This window comes from Moschus berezovskii, chromosome 7 (assembly GCF_049115385.1).
Source record: "Moschus berezovskii isolate FMDL1 chromosome 7, NW_MosBer_1.0, whole genome shotgun sequence".
Taxonomy (NCBI): domain Eukaryota; kingdom Metazoa; phylum Chordata; class Mammalia; order Artiodactyla; family Moschidae; genus Moschus; species Moschus berezovskii.
In genome coordinates, this window is record NC_142466.1 from 91,323,593 (window position 1) to 91,339,993 (window position 16,401).

At 38.3% G+C, this 16,401-nt stretch overlaps 1 protein-coding gene across 2 annotated transcripts in view; it reads right to left on the bottom strand.

Annotated features, from left to right (window-relative positions):
* The window catches only part of IARS1 (isoleucyl-tRNA synthetase 1), an 86,111-nt gene continuing 69,710 nt past the window's right edge, over positions 1-16,401 (bottom strand). Inside the window, exons 28-34 of one of the 2 annotated variants that reach the window (XM_055427456.2) lie at positions 12,634-12,729; positions 11,665-11,841; positions 10,819-10,924; positions 8,715-8,840; positions 6,167-6,310; positions 5,308-5,460; positions 1-223 (exon numbers count right to left, since the gene is read on the bottom strand). In XM_055427456.2, coding sequence (XP_055283431.2) covers positions 141-223; positions 5,308-5,460; positions 6,167-6,310; positions 8,715-8,840; positions 10,819-10,924; positions 11,665-11,841; positions 12,634-12,729 — 885 coding nt within the window. In that variant the 3' untranslated portion in view covers positions 1-140. Of the gene's footprint in view, positions 224-5,307; positions 5,461-6,166; positions 6,311-8,714; positions 8,867-10,818; positions 10,925-11,664; positions 11,842-12,633; positions 12,730-16,401 lie in introns of those variants that run through there. The other variant, XM_055427457.2, reaches the window with a different exon arrangement.

The following is a 16,401-nucleotide window of genomic DNA, read 5'->3' on the forward strand; positions in this document are numbered from 1 at the left end:
TTTTAGATAAAAAGCAGTTTATTATACATGCACCTGAATGAAACATCTTCAATATATCTGTGTCCATGTGTGTTTCAGTAGAGGGGGGAGGAACAGGTATATGCCAGGGAAACGTTGACTGAACCACAGATAACTGAATGTTAGAAGTCTGCTGTAGTTGGTAATACAGAAACATACACGGTCTTTGTATTCAAAGTCTTCATAGGGATTTCTTCTGTAATTTCTAGAAGAGAAATAAGAAGTTTTAAGGAAATAATTTTTCTATCTATTCTGGATGAATATTAAAAAGAAAATGTTAACTGCCTGGATAGCAAGATATTCGGCCTTACCTTAAGGAAAGCCTAAACTCTGTCTCAGCTACTGGGGGGTACTTTTTCCTGGAGTTATCTTTTGTTATATATTGTGAACACACCTGGTAATTTATGCTAATAAGATGACAATGAGATGACTCAGGGTGGAGCTGGCCACACCAGAAAAAACAATCATATGACCAATTACACCTATGTAATGAAGTCTTAACACATACTCTAGACAGCAAGGCTCAGGTGCACTTCTTGGGTTGATAATACACCACACATACTACTGTCATGCTCTGGGCTGGGAGGACGTAACACTGTCCATGACTCCTTGGGGAAACCTGCAGTTTCATACTCGGACACCCTTCCAGATCTGGCCCTGGGCATCTCTTCTCTTTGCCTGATTCTAGTTTTTTTTTCTTTCCCTATAATAAATGTAGTCATGAGTACAACAGCTTCCATAAGTTCTGTGAATCCTGCTTGTATATTATCAAACCTGAGGGTGATTTTGGGAAACTCTGAAATGTGCGTGCCAGAGTGACCAGAGTCTTGTCTGAAGTCTTTTGTCTGCCTAACTCCTAATACTTGGGGTTAGAAGTTTTAGGCAGATTTCTGGAGGACTGTGCCCTTAACTAATCTTAACTAATCTGAGTACTGACCAAGATGTACCTACACCCTCACTCAAATAGTATTTTCTTTTTTTTTTGAATGCATGAATTCCTTTATTGAAAATACTGGGCTAGCACTGCATTACATACACTCAGTATCCATAAATGAAGGGCCACACATGTCTGATTGGACAATACTGTCAAACAGTATTTTCTATGTCTACAGAAAAGGCCTAGACACAATTCTAAGCAAGTAGCTCAGAATTGTGGTTTCTAAATACTAACACCTTACAACAGGAAGAACAGTCAGTTCCAAGTTTAGGGAAGAAAAAGTACATGATAAACCAAGGACACTTACAATGTCAGAAGGCAAAAACTTACCAAAGACTGAAGGCTCAGGTCAAAAGATACAGGAGACAATACAACTAAAGATAAAAAATTTGAACATCCAAAAGTATAAAACAGATGTTATAGATCAAAACACACTGAATACATAAAAACTCAAAGAAAATGGGGAGAGAAAGAAGGAGAGAGAGAAAGAGAGAGAGAAAGAGAGAGAGAAAAAAGAAAGCCACAACTACTGAGCCTGTGAGCTCCGGAGCCCACAGGCCACAATGAAAGAGCCCATGCACGGCAACTACTGCGCCTGTGTGCCACAACTAGAAGTCCATGTGCCACAACTAAAACTCCGCACAGCTAAATTTAAAAAGAAGTGTCCCAGTATACCGGATAATTTAGAAAGCTACATGCAGCCCAGAGCAGTATGCATACATAGAGACCTGAGAAGACCCTAGGCATTCGATTCCAATAAAGATAAAAGGCTTTAGTGGCCAAAGGTGGCTGACTTGCAGGACTCAGTGCAAAAAGAAAGAAGCCTAAGGCAGGGCCTGGCAGAGTTGAAGGAGTGGCCCAGAAAAAAGCCAATCTTTCAAGACTAGGAGAAGTGGGTATTTTGTTTTTAAACTTTTAGTTCCTGGAGGTCAAAAAAACTCCTGTCAAAATATTAATACAGGAACTATTTTAAAAAATAGTTTGGAAAAGTCATAAACAGATGGTTACAGCCTTCAACCAGCAAAAACAGCAAACCCTGGGGAGAAGAACCTGATTTCCAGAGTCACCACATTCAAATATCCAGTTCTCAACAACCAAAACATTACAAGGCATACAAAATAGAGGAAAGTACGGCCCATTCACAGGAAAACATAATTAACAGAATCTGTCCCTGAGAAAGTGCAGATACCTGAACTTAACAGACAGACTGTCTTAATCAACTGTCTTAAATGGAAAACAACAGACTAATGGAAAGGCCAATGGAAACCACAGACAACTAAAAAAGCACAAAAACTGTCAACAAAATGAGAATATCAATAGAGAAATTATAAAAAGGAATTAAACAGAAATAGTGGAAATGAAAAGCACAATAACTGAAATTAAAAGTCACTTGAGGGACTTCCCTAGCAGGCCCCTGGTCCCATTCTGATGCAGTGGGTAAGGGTTCAATCCCTGGTCAGGGACTCAAGATCCCACATGCCTCATGGCCAAAAAACCCCAGAAAACATAAGACAGAAGCAATACTGTAACAAATCCAGTAAAAATTTTTAAATGCTTAACATCAAAAAACTCTTAAAAAAAAAAAGTCACTAGAGAAGTTTAACAGCATAGTTTAGCAGACAGAAGAATCAGTGAACTTGAAGATAGGACATGTGAAATCATCCAGTCTGAAGGAAAAGAAAAGAGGATGAAGAAAAGTGGACAGAACCTAAGAAGCCTATGAGACACAGGCCAACTGACCAACATACACATTATGGGAGTTTCAGGAAGAAAAGAATATAGAGAATATTTGAAAAAATAAAAACCAAGTCATGAAAGCAGCGAAAGAGAGGCAAAATACCAGGGATCTTCAATAACATTAAAAGATTAATTTCTAATCAGAAACCATGGGAGCAACAAGGCAAAGGGGTAACATATTTAAAGTGCTAAAAGAAAAAACTATCAACAAAGAATTCTCCATTTAACAAAACAGCTTTTCTTCTTCTTAATTTTTTCTTCAAAAATTAAGGAACAATTAAGACATTTCCAAGTAAACAAAAATTGAGAGAGGAGTTCATTACTACCAGCTCTGACCACAAAGAAATGCTACATGGATCTTTCAGGTTGAAATGAAAGAATGCTAGACAGTAAATCAAAGTCATATTGTTGTTGCTTTTAATTTTCAACTCCACTTTTTGCTTTCTACATGATTTAAAATACATAAAACACAATTAAGAATTTATGTTTTGGGGCACATAATTATAAAGATATAAATCCTGACAAGAATACAAATTGGGACAGAGCTGTATAGAAGCAGAGTTTTTGTTTGTTATAAAAGTCAAACTGGCATCAATTCAAACTAGACTGTTATAAATTTAAGATGTTAGTTGTAATCCCCATGGTAAACACTAGCATCTTAACAGAAAAAAAACACAAAAGGAAGTGAGAAAATAGTACAATACAAAAAAATCAACTAAACACAAAAGGTGACAATAATGGAGGAAATGAAGATACAAGCCTCCTAGAAAAAATTTCCCAATAAAATGTGAGAGCTTCTTCCTTCTCAGTGACTATTATTTTTCATTTTAACCAAAGCCTAACTGACCTGGAGAAAGAGAAATACCCATCTCTAGGCCCCTTCAGCCTTCTTTTCTCACCTGAAGAGGAAAAATTTAAAAGGTCAGTAAACATCTGTGAAGGTCACAGCTCAGAGGCATAGGCTCACTAAAGACTGAAAACTAACTTTAAAATTATAGAACACTTCTGCCACTTCTCCCCACATACTCTACTACAACATCATATGGGCTCCTGTATATTAGGCTGTTACAGCTGAAAGGATGTGCAAAGCTCTGACCATATTTAAAAAGGAATCTCTAGGGAAACCATAAAACAACAGAGGGAAACTTGATCCTCTGGGGCTGACAGCAACAATAAACAATTATAGCCTAATTCCTAGAAGATAAACATAAAACTTTACAATGAAGGCCTACTTTACCTCAGCTCCCTTTCCCCAAAACATCATGTACAGCTATCAACCAAATATCACAAGTTACTCTAAAAGGGAACACAGTAGGAAGAGATGAAGCAAGCATCACCATTAGACTCAGACTAGGCAGAGATTTCAAAATTATCAGATTGGGAATTTAAAATAACTAGGATTAATGTTAAAGATGCTAACAGAAAGGGTAGAGAACGTTGAAGAACAGATGGGTATATAAACACAAAGATGGAAATTCTAGGAAAGAATTAAAAGGAAATGTTAGAAATCAAAACACTGTAACAGAAATGAAGAATGCTATACCAAAAAGTTTATATTCAAGAACAGCATGCTGCTGCTGCTGCTACTGCTAAGTCGCTTCAGTCGTGTCCAACTCTGTGCGACCCCATAGATGGCAGCCCACCAGGTTCCCCTGCCCTGGGATTCTCCAGGCAAGAGTACTGGAGTGGGTTTCCATTTCCTTCTCCATAAGAACAGCATATTCAAAGATAAAATCAAAGATATGACTACTTTGGGAAAGACAATGTCTAGTAACTTTCCACCAGTGCTGGGAGACACAAATTTTGATTTAGAAACTCCAATAAATCCCAGGCTATAAGGCTGTAAAAATAAAAGGATGACATGACAAAAGGTTTTGAGATGACAAGAAGGATGGCTATTAATCAGAAAAAAACAGATCCCATTAAAGGAAGCTATTTGAGGAAATGATTCCAGCAGCATAAGCATTAAAATGAACACCCATGTGAAACAGGGGATTATAGAACAGAACCCAAGGGGAGGGCTAAAAAGTCAACAGAGAAATTGTCCGAATAGCCACAGAAGCTGAAATCACAGAAGTGGATGATATAAGTGGGAGTAAGAGAGAAAGAGACAACCTATCTTTAAAGACACTAGCCTGTGACACTGTCTTCTGAATTATGGAATGGAGAATGTCAACTAATGACCTAACTCTTCACATTTTTATGCAGCTCACTGAGAAAAGGAATGCTTTATAAGTTGTAAAGGAGGAGGCACAAAGTCAGTTATGTTTCCTTCAAGCTGTTATTTTAAGATACAGTGATCATTTTGATTCTCGGGGAAGAGGACAATTTTGGGATCAGCAAACAAGCTAACTTACCTAGAAGCGTATGTTTTTAATAATACACCATTATATATTTTTAGATTATTTCCAAAACAAACAGTAATCATCCTTTTAATTATTATTAACATTCACAGTATGGCAAATTTCTGGAGACAGCAAAAAAGTAAAAGAAAACAATAGCATATATCTCTTACAGATATAATCAATCTACAAATGATTGATGGCATCAAAATCTATTTTCAAGAAGATAAAAACAAAAATGAAAAAAATTAGCATGTTCTAAAATCTCCTCACCTTCCGTTTGAGTCTCATTCAGAAACAGCTTTAGCTTCCTGCTCCGGAGGCCAAACATCTTGGCTGCTTCATACAGAAGACCTTGGTGGGTGAGCCCATTCTGCCCAAGTGGATTTTCAAGCAGAAGAGTGCCTACTGTTCCCATTAAACACTCTACAGGAAAATAAAAAAAGATTTAAATCCTGAGAGTTCACCCTCTCACTGGTGGATCCCTACTGGAGGTGGTGACCAGAGAGCTCTACTGGGCAGAGCTAAAGGTTTGAAAGCCAGAAGTGGGTACAGGAGTGGGATTAATTGTAGAAATAGAGACAATCTTAAATATTCCATTGGGGGAAAGGAGAAAGGGAAGAAAAAACAATTAGTATAAGAGCCCAGGAGTTTAGGGAAGAGATATGAACAGATATGAACAGTCAAATGAAGCACGTGAAGACAGTAATAAATGTGAACAATGAGGACCTTAAAATATCAAGGAAAACCAAGTATCGATCTAGTCTGCTGATCAAGGTGTGGATACTTACAACAGTTCTCAGAACATATTTCAAGAGAAAAAGGGGAAAAATTAAAAATTACAATGGTCTGACATTTAAACAATTTAGATTCATTTAGCTATAATTTTTACCTAACCAATTTATCTTATTTCCTAACCATGTTAGATGGATGGGTGTTCTACATAAACATACCAAAGAAACAAGCCATGAGTGTCCCCCAAAGAAATGTGGGAGTCTACATTTTAAATTACTAAGTTGAAACTGACTTGAAAAATCCATATAAATCAGAAAGATTGAACATTAAAGGAATCTTAACATCTAGCATTCCATTACCTGCCCGCTGAGTGTTCACAACTGGGGGAGGTACGCACCTTGTGGATCTGCATTCAAGAGCTGTAGGTTGATATATTGACAGAGAAGAGTACTAGGACTGTCAACCACAGACAGCACTGATCCTGCAGTCACACAAAGTGTTTTTCCACTAAGATTCAGTAAGTTGGTTTGGTTTTTTATTTCTAAAAATAACAGCAAAAGTAACAAACAAAAAACATCATTCTTTTAGGGAGAACAGTTCAGAGTTGAAGTCATTCACTTTTTCTTAATTAATTATTAAACTATCATGTACCTTTACAGTGATGCTTTCCACTTAATTTATATTAAAGAACACTGCCTTTTCTATAAAATTAGACAATTATGACGTGCACATAGTAGGAAATCTTAATGTTGCAAAATAGCATAATATTCATAACTTATAAATAAAGCAAATTAATTTCCCCCTTTAGTATCTTTTCCTCCATACTATGCACGTGCTCAGTCGCTCAGTTGTGTCTCTTTGTGACCCCATGGAGTGTAGCCTACCAGGCTTCTCTGTCCGTGGACTTTTCCAGGCAAGAATACTGGAGTGGCTGCCATTTCCTACTCCAGAGGATCTTCCCAATCCAGGGATCAAACCCGAGATTCTTGTGTCTCCTACATTGGTAGGTGGATTTTTTTATCACTGTGCCACCTTGGTAGCCCCATACTATAGGTTCCTTTTAAAAATTTCTTCCTATATAAACTTACCATGAAAAGAAACCTTATGTCAAAAAAATTATGGTCAGAAGGTAAACTGACTAATGATATATTCAACTATAGCAAGACACACAGAACAGACACAGTGTAAATTCACTTATATACAATTAAATATTGTTTCAATGGTAAAGAACCCGCCTGCCAATGCAGGAGACGCAAGAGACGTGGGTTCAATCCCTGGGTTGCAAAGATCCCTGGAGAAGGAAAGGGGAGTTGGACACAAGGAACTGGACACAACTGAGCATACCCATGCTAAACACTGCTTAAGGTAGAAGAGTAGTTATAGTTACTGTGTTCCTAAAGGTCAATGTGGGGCCCAGGCACTCCTCAGCTTTCACAGGCTGCCACTTGCTGGGTCAGAGGGGACAGCAACCAGCCCACACTAACCTTTCCTGTAACCTTTCAACTTTTGAGCCAGGAACAGGAGCAACTCTGGCAAAGCTCTTCTGCAAGTCCACGGACTGTCAGTGTTAGATGTGGCAGATGGTTAGATGTGTTTTCCAGTCTTTTTCTTTCTTATTCTACAACGACTTGCAACAGAGATCCAAGCTGTTCACTGACTGACTTACCAGCTTCCCTCGGTGGATCTGGGTCAGAGATTTTTTCCCCCTGATCCTCCAATGAACCATCTGTCTTTCAGACCTTAATTTTCCAAGTTTCTCCCATATCAAGTTTGTGTCCCTTACTCAACCCTTAAATGATACAACAGCAAATGGTTTTCATGTTGCTTCTATCAATTTATAATCCAACAGTAAATGACAGTTCCTATTACATAATATCCCTGACAACATCTGATATTATGAAATTTTTCTAGTTTTTCGCCAATCTGGTTGCATGTAACAGTACCTCATTGTGGTTTCTACTACTGAGGTATAGCAGTGTTTTCTTTATTGGCCACTTAGATTTCTTCTCTTAATCTATTTAGACATTTCACAAAATGTTCAAATTTGTTAATTGAGTGTATTAGTTTCCTATGGCTGTTGTAGGAATCATAAACCGAGGAGGGGAGTGGTGGAGGGTGAGGTAAGCAAGACAGCTTAAAACAACAAAAATGTATTGTCTCACAGTTTCCTGAAGGTGACACGTTCAAAATCTGTCAATGAGGCCATGTTCCCTCTGAAGCCTGTAAAGGAATTCTTTCTTTTCTCTTCCTAGCTTCTAGAGGTTCTCAGCAAACTTTGGTGTTTCTTGGCTTGCAGGATTGCCTAATTCCAATTTCTGCCTCTGTCACCACTTAGCCTTCTCTCTGTTTCTGTCATCACATGGCCCTTTTCTTAGAAGGACACATACTGGGGTAGTGCCCTCCTTACTCCAGTATTATGGTAACTAATTATAATACATATGCAATGAACCTATTTTTCAAAGGTCACATTTGAGTGCACTAGGGGTAAATAAGAGGACTTCAACATATCTTTTTTTGGGTAGAGATGGTGGGGTGGTAGTATCACAGTTAAACCCATGACGGTAGGAGGAAATGTACTTTTAATTCTTTAAAATTTTATGTAGGCTTGTCTTATTGAGAATTTGGACTTAAGATGCAGATATTATGTTTAATAAAGTTAAAACTCAAAAGGGAAGTCTCTGAAGCCTAGAATACATCACATGGCTAACAGGAAAGACAGCAGGATTAGAATCTTCATCTCATAGTAAGTTCAGTGTTCTATCAGCCATATCACACAAAGGAGGCACAGAGAGACACGGCAGGCAGGAACTACTGTAGAGGCTAGTCCTGACTCAGAGTTAGGAAAAAGGCAAATGTTAGGTACCATAACTGTTACCAAATTAAGATCTTCACTGATTCACCTCATGTCAAAGGACACAGATGAATACCTTTGACTTCCTACATACCTGTTTCACCATGGAAGACAGCTAGCTCTGTATTTTTTACACCAAAAATGCTAGTAATAACATTCTTCAGTTTTACAAGGTCCAACCTATTATCTCCTTTTGGATTTTCCAGAAGTAATACTCCACCTAAAAAGCCACAAATATAAGTGAAACTGGAAAAAAAAAAGAGTTAAATTTGAATGAAAAGTCAAGGGGAACATCATTTATATATTTTCTGTGGTCAATGTCTATTCATGTCTTCCTATTTTCTAATTAAATTTTTAAAAACTGCTGAGTTTTGAGAGTTCTTTATATATGCTACATACATGCATCCTTCGTTGTATATGTGGTTTGCAAAGATCTTCTACTAGTATGTAGCTTTTTTTTTTTTATCATTTTCACAGGATCTTTCACAAAGCAAGATTTAAAATTCTGAAGAAGTTCGATTTCCCAGTTTTTCTTTTTATGAATTGGACTTTTATTACTAAGTCTTAAAAACTCTTTGCCTAATCCTGAATCCTAAAAATTTTGTTTTCTCCTAAATGTTTCATAGTATTAGACTTACGTCTGTAATCCCTTTTAATTTACTCTCTGGATAAGGTGTTAACACTTAGGTCTAGGACAATTTTTGCATATGGATATCTAACTGCCTGGTACCACATAATGAAAAGACTAGTCAATTAAATCGCTTTTGCTGGCCTACTGAATGCAGCATTATAACAGCATCATCTTTTTGGATTTGAAATAGCTCAGCTGGAATTCCATCACTTCCACTAGCTTTGTTTGTAGTAATGTTTCCTACGGCCCACTTGCTTTCACACTCCAGGATGTCTGGCTCTAGGTGAGTGATCACACTGTTGTGGTTATATGGGTCATTAAGACATGTTTTGTACAGTTCTTCTGTGTATTCTTGCCATCTCTTAATATCTTCTGCATTGTTAGGTTCATACTGTTTCTGTCCTTTATCATGCCCACCTTTGCATGAAATATTCCGTTGGTATCTGTTCACTTAAGAAGGCTTTCTTATTTCTCCTTGCTATTCTTTGGATTTTGCATTCAGTTGGGTATATCTTTCTTTTTCTCCTTTGCCTTTCTCTTCTCTTCCCTTCTCAGCTATTTGTAAGGCCTCCTCAGACAAGGATTTTGCCTCTTTGCATTTCTTTTTCTTGGGGACAGTTTGATCAGCACCTACTGTACAATGTTATGATCCTCTGTCCACAGTTCTTCAGGCACTCTAACAGATCTAGTCCCTTGAATCTATTTGTGATTTCCACTGTACAATCATAAGGGATTGAATTTAGGTCATACCTGAATGGTTTATTGGTTTTCCCTACTTCAATTTAAGTCTGAATTTTGCAGTAAGGAGTGCGTGGTCGTGGAGCCTAGTTTATTCTGTTTAATTGGCTGGAGTGCAGCAGTTATGGTCTAGAAGTTTTTTGTCTTGCTAGGTCGCCACTCTCCTGGTCCCCCCTGAAGAGAGAGCACAATTATCTGTGTGCGTGCATGCTTAGTCGTTTCAGTCATGTCTGACTCTTTGTGACCTCATGGACTGTACCAGAGAGGCTCCTCTGTCCATGGGATTCTCCAGGCAAGAACTAGAGTGGGTTGCCACGCCCTACTCTAGGGGATCTTCCTCACTCAGGGACTGAACCCGGATCTCTCATGTTTCCTGCATTGGCCACAGGGTTCTTTACCACTAGTGCCACCTGTGAACATTTTGTGGGGGTGTTTATATTCATGCCTGTTGGTCTTTCATGGTTGCCAGCTTCTTCAACTCTGAGTCTGGAATATATGAAGCAAAAAGAAAATCCAGGGAATTCTCCATCTTCTTACGTGATCCCAAGATCCTTAGTTGGTCTGCCTTCTTCCCTCCACCATTAAGAGTCTTCTTATGCTTGTTTTTATATATCATGTCTAGGGTGTTTAGCTGTACTTTGTGGGAAGAACATGAAAAAGTATGTCTACTTCATCTTCCTAGAAGTTGAATCGTTTACTTTTGTGGATTCATTACATGACAATTAGAAAAAGTTACTTGACTTTACCAATTCTCTTATAATAGCCTTAAAAACATTCATAGGTTTAACTAAAAAATAAAATACAAACTATGGAATTCATTTACTCTTACCTTGCTCACTGCCATTTGTACAAATGTTAAGATTGACATATGCACAAGCAGGGCCAGGCGTGGAAGATCCTTTGGTGAGTGTAATTTCCAGGTCAGACCCTTTTAACTAAGCATATGAGAAAATGTGACTGGGTAACTATAGCACCTGATCACAGTGTCACCAACTAAGATATCAACTATTCAGCAAGCGTAAGAGCTCTACACAATTCTGAGAGCATATTTAATATAATTACTAAAACAGCCAAGAGCTACATTTCCCCCCGCTTTTCTCCTGTTCTTTCCCAATGAAAAGACAGTCACATCCAGGGCCTGCGTGTCTGTTCCATTTGTCCCATACAAAACAGGGTCAACGCAAGGAACACATGACTGACTAAATGACCAGCTGATGATGAAAAGAATTCTTTCCTTTCAGACATACTTCTGAATTACTGCCAATATCTTTCATATCTTGGGCAGATTTTCACAGTTACATCTAAAATGTACCAACAAGAAATGAAATTTTAATTCTGTGTATAACTTACTACCACAAAAGTAAACTGCTTTTCAAGTCAATTGCTGTTTACACAATACTAATTTGTATAGTTTTAGATAAGAGAGCATAATAAAGTCACCTAACAATTCTTATGTATGTCCTGGTTACCTTTTCCAAGAGAATAGCTCTAATTTTCTTTCTTTTCTTTTAGACCTCACTCTCTAATCCTATTCACTATTCTCCAGAGCAATACTTCAAGACTAAGTACTATACTAATTGCTACCAGGGGAGAGAACATCAAGATATGACTACAAAAACTTCACACAAAATTTAATCCTAAATCACTTACTAGTTCAACAGAATTAGGAACTTACCTGCATTTTTTCTTGAATAAGTATTTCATCTGATATAGGAACTGGATATGGTTTCAAAGGAGACTTTATGGTGGCAAATATGAAGTCTGTGTGGCTTTCGATAACATTATTCAGATACTTTCCCTCAGAAGTTGCTTTATAATAAACTGTTATTTCATCAGTTGGAACCAGACTGCACTGAAAGCACATAAAGAAAATTTAAAAGGGAAGCACACTTGTCAATTAAAACATAAAACACTGTTAAACAGAGCTGATGATCCCACACCGAATCATTATGGAAGGGTGCGATATCCTGGCAAATTCTCTGAAAAAAAAAAGCAAGAATTCACAAAGCTTTTAATTGAGACGTAGTTCATAAGCATACCATTATCTGCTGGAGTGGCTACCTCAGACCCTGAACTCAGTCTCAAAAACCTGACCAGAAGAGGACGACTTGGGGGGGCCCTCCCTGAGACAGAAACTCTCTGGCTCTCTCACCCAGTCAAGGAAGGCACTGGGTTTTGTGCACCTGCTCTGGCTCTCAGTTTCTTGAATGAGGAAGAACCACCTCATTCCATCCAGATCCAACAACCTCCCTCTCCCCTGAGCTAAGAGCCCTTCCACACTGAGTGCGCCTCTACTCTTCTTCAGAGGTGTTTGCTGTCATCTCTGACAACCACATGTGCCAGTCAGGAGGACTGTCTACCCAGAAGATGGTTTTGTGGAAGCCCTAAGGAACTGAAAAAGGAAGACAAGGAGCACATGTCAACAGAAAGCTTCCGATCAGAGAAACAAGAGTCACAACTAGCTTGGGAGTGAACAAGGAAGGGAAAAGAGGCCTAAGAAGCATAATCTGAATGGATCATAGATCAGTGACAATCAGTAATAAATCACTGTGGTTTATATTACCTGTGTCTCCTCTCTTTCCCAACAAGCAAAACGAAGGCCAAAACTCTAAACAGTAGCTTATCTTTAATCTCACAAACTGACCTTTTTGCGAAGTTTCTGGATACGATTGATGACTTCCCGAGCCATTCCTTCATCCACCATTGACTGGTCAGGGGTGACATCTAAAAGAACCAAAACCTGTAGGAATGAAAAGTGTACACCATGACAATCAAATATAGAAAAACAGTTCTTTCAAACTCAGTAAATTAAATTCTTAGACGTCTATACTGCAGCACCATTCAATCACAAAACTGAGCCAAAGATAAAATAAGTCTCTTTATAGTTTGAGTCCTCCATTGTAAACAGTTATTTCCTCATCTGCAGAAAAAGGTGAAACTTTTCATTTTTCTTCTGAAGGGTGTTGCTCAAAGGAGATGTCCTGAGACCAACTTAAACCACTTCAGTGTTCTTGCCTTGAGAACTCCATGGACACTATGAAAAGGCAAAAAAATATAACACCAGAAGATGAGCCCCCAGGTCAGTAGGTGTCCAATATACTAATGGGGAAGAACAGAGAAATAGCTCTAGAAAGAATAAAGAGGATGCGCCAAAGCAGAAACAATGCTCAGTTGTGAATGTGTCTGATGGTGAAAATAAAGTCTGATGCTGTAAAGAACATATTGCATAGGAATCTGGAAAGTTCGGTCCATAGGTCAAGGTAAATTAGAAGTGGTAAAACAGTAGATGGCAAAAGTGAACACTGACAACTTAGGAATCAGTGAAGTAAAATGGATGGGAATGGGAGAATTTAATTCAGATGATCATTATATCTATACTGTGGGCAAGAATCCCTTGGAAGAAATGGAGTAGCCCTCATAGTGAATAAGAGTCCAAAATGCAGTACTTGGGTGCAATCTCAAAAACGAAAGAATGATCTTGGTTCCGTTCTAAGGCAAACCATTCAACATTACAGTAATCCAAGTCTATATCCCACCACTAATGTCAAAGAAGCTGAAGTTGACCGCTTCTATGAAGACCTATAAAACCTCTAGAACAAACACCAAAAAGAGAGGTGCTTTTCATCACAGGGAACTGGAAAGCAAAAGTAGGAAGTCAAGAGATACCTGGAGTAATAGGCAAGTTAGGCCTTAGAGTACAAAATGAAGGAGGGCAAAGGCTAACAGAATTTTGTCAAGAGAACACACTGGTCATAGCAAATACCCTCTTCCAACAACACAAGAGACAATTCTACACATGGATATCAACAAATGGTCAACACTGAAATGAGATTAATCATATTCTTTGTTGCCGAGGATGAAGAAATTCTATACAGTTAGCAAAAACAAGACCTGAAGTTGACTGTGGCTCAGATCATGAGTTCCTTATTGCCAAATCAGACTTAAATTGAAGAAAGTAGGAAAAACCACAAGACCATTCAGGTATGACTTAATCAAATCCCTTATGATTATACAGTGGCAGTGACAAATAGATTAAAGGGACTAGATCTAGTAGATAGAGTGCCTTAAGTACTATGGATGAAGGTTTGTAACACTGTACAGGAGGTGGTAACCAAAACCATCCCCAAGAAAAAGAAATGCAAGAAGGCGAGTGGTTGTCTGAGGAGGACTTACAAATAGCTGAGAAAGAGAAGCAAAAGGCAAAGGAGAAAGGGAAAGATATACTCAACTGAATATAGAATTCCAAAGAATAGCATGGAGATAAGAAAGCCTTTAAAAATGAACAATACCATGAAACAGAGGAAAATAATAGAATGGGAAAGGTCAGAGAAATCCTCAAAAAATTAGGTACCAAGAGAACATTTCATGGAAAGATGGGTACAATAAAGGACAGAAATAGTAAGGACCTAACTAAAACAGAAGAAATTAAGAAGACGTGGTAAGAATACACAGAAGAACTATAGAAAAAAGATATTAATGACCCAGATAACCATGATGGTGTGATCACTCACCTAGAGCCAGGAATCCTGAAGCATGAAGTCAAGTGGGTCATAGGAAGCAGCATTATGAACAAAGCTAGTGGAGGTGATGGAATTCCAGTTGAGCTATTTCAAATCCTAAAAGATGATGCTATGAAAGTGCTGCACTCAGTACGCCAGCAAATTTGGAAAACTCATCAGTGGCCACAAGACTGGAAAAGGTCGGTTTTCATTCCAATACCAAAGAATGTTCAAACTACCATACAATTGTGCTCATTTCACATGCTAGCAAGGTAATACTCAAAATCCTACAAGACAGGCTTCTACAGTATGTGAACCGAGAAATTTCAGATGTATAGCCTGGATTTAGAGAAGGCAGAGGAAGCAAGAGATCAAATTGCTGACATATGCTGGATCATAAAGAAAGCAAGGTAATTCCAGGAAACTATCTATTTCTGTTTTATCAACTATGCTAAAGCCTTTGACTGTGTTTATCACAACAAACTGTGAGAAATCTTAAAGAGATGGGAATACCAGACCATCTTAGCTGTTTCCTGAAAAACCTGTATGCAGGTCAAAAAGCAGCAGTTAGAACATGACATGGAACAATGGATTGGTTCCAAATTGGGAAGGGAATATGTCAAGGCTATATATTGTCAAACTGCTTATTTAACTTACATGCAGAGTATATCATGTGAAACGCTGGGCCAGATGACTCACAAGCTGGAATCAAGATAGCCGGGAGAAATATCAACAACCACAGATGATGCCACTGTAAAGGCTGAGAAAGAGGAAGTAAAGAACCTCCTGATGATGGAGAAAGAAGAGGGTGAGAAAGCTGGCTTCAAAGTCAACATTCAAAAAACAAAGATTATGGCATCCAGTCCCATCACTTCCTGGCAAACAGATGAGGAAAGAGTGGAAAGAGCGGCAGATTTTATTTTTTTGAGCTCCAAACTCACTGTGCACGGTGACAGCAGCCATGAAATTAAGAGACACCTGCTCTTTGGAAGAAAAGCAGACAAACCAAGACAGCATATTAAAAAGTAGAGACATCACTTGGCTGACAAAGTTCTGTATACTCAAAGCTATCGTTTTTCTAGCAGTCACATACAGATTTGAGAGCTGGACCATAAAGAAAGCTGAGTGCCAAAGAAATGATGCTTTTGAATTGTGGTGCTGGAGAAGACTCTTCAGAATCCTTTGGACAGCAAGGAGCTCAAACCAGTCAATCCAAAAAGAAATCAACCCTGAATATTCACTGAATGTACTAATGCTGAAGCTCCAGTACTTTGGCCACCTGATAAAGAGCCTACTCATTGGAAAAGACCCTGAATCTGGGAAAGATTGAGGGCAGGAGGAGAAATGGGCAGCAGAGGATGAGATGGTTGGATGGCATCACTGACTCAATGGAGATGACTTTGGTCAAATTTCGGGAGATAGTGGAGGACAGAGAAAGCAGGTATGCTGCAGTTCATGGGTTGCAAACAATCAGACACGACTTAGCAACTGAGCAACAATAACAACATGTAACTCTGCTTTCTGTCTAATAAGTAATATCAACTCTGCTAATAAATAAAATCATGAAGCTATTACAGCAGCATAACTTTTCATAATAGATTCACCACAAACAAGTGAACTGAAGACCTCAAAGCAGCCATCTCTGTTGTTTTCTTTAACCATGACCTATTCTATCCACTGGTTTGTGCAATTCAAGACACAATTTCTATAATGGGTCACGATACTTTTTTAAATTGTCACCTTCCTGTCAACTTTATCCACTATTTCATCTTCTCTGTCATAAAAGTTGTCAATCATGTGGTGATGACAGTGTCACTTCTATTATAGACGTGAATATATACATGAATTAGGTACCATCCCCTTTTACATTTTTGAGGACACTCAAAGATAACACACTTGCTCCATTTTATGAA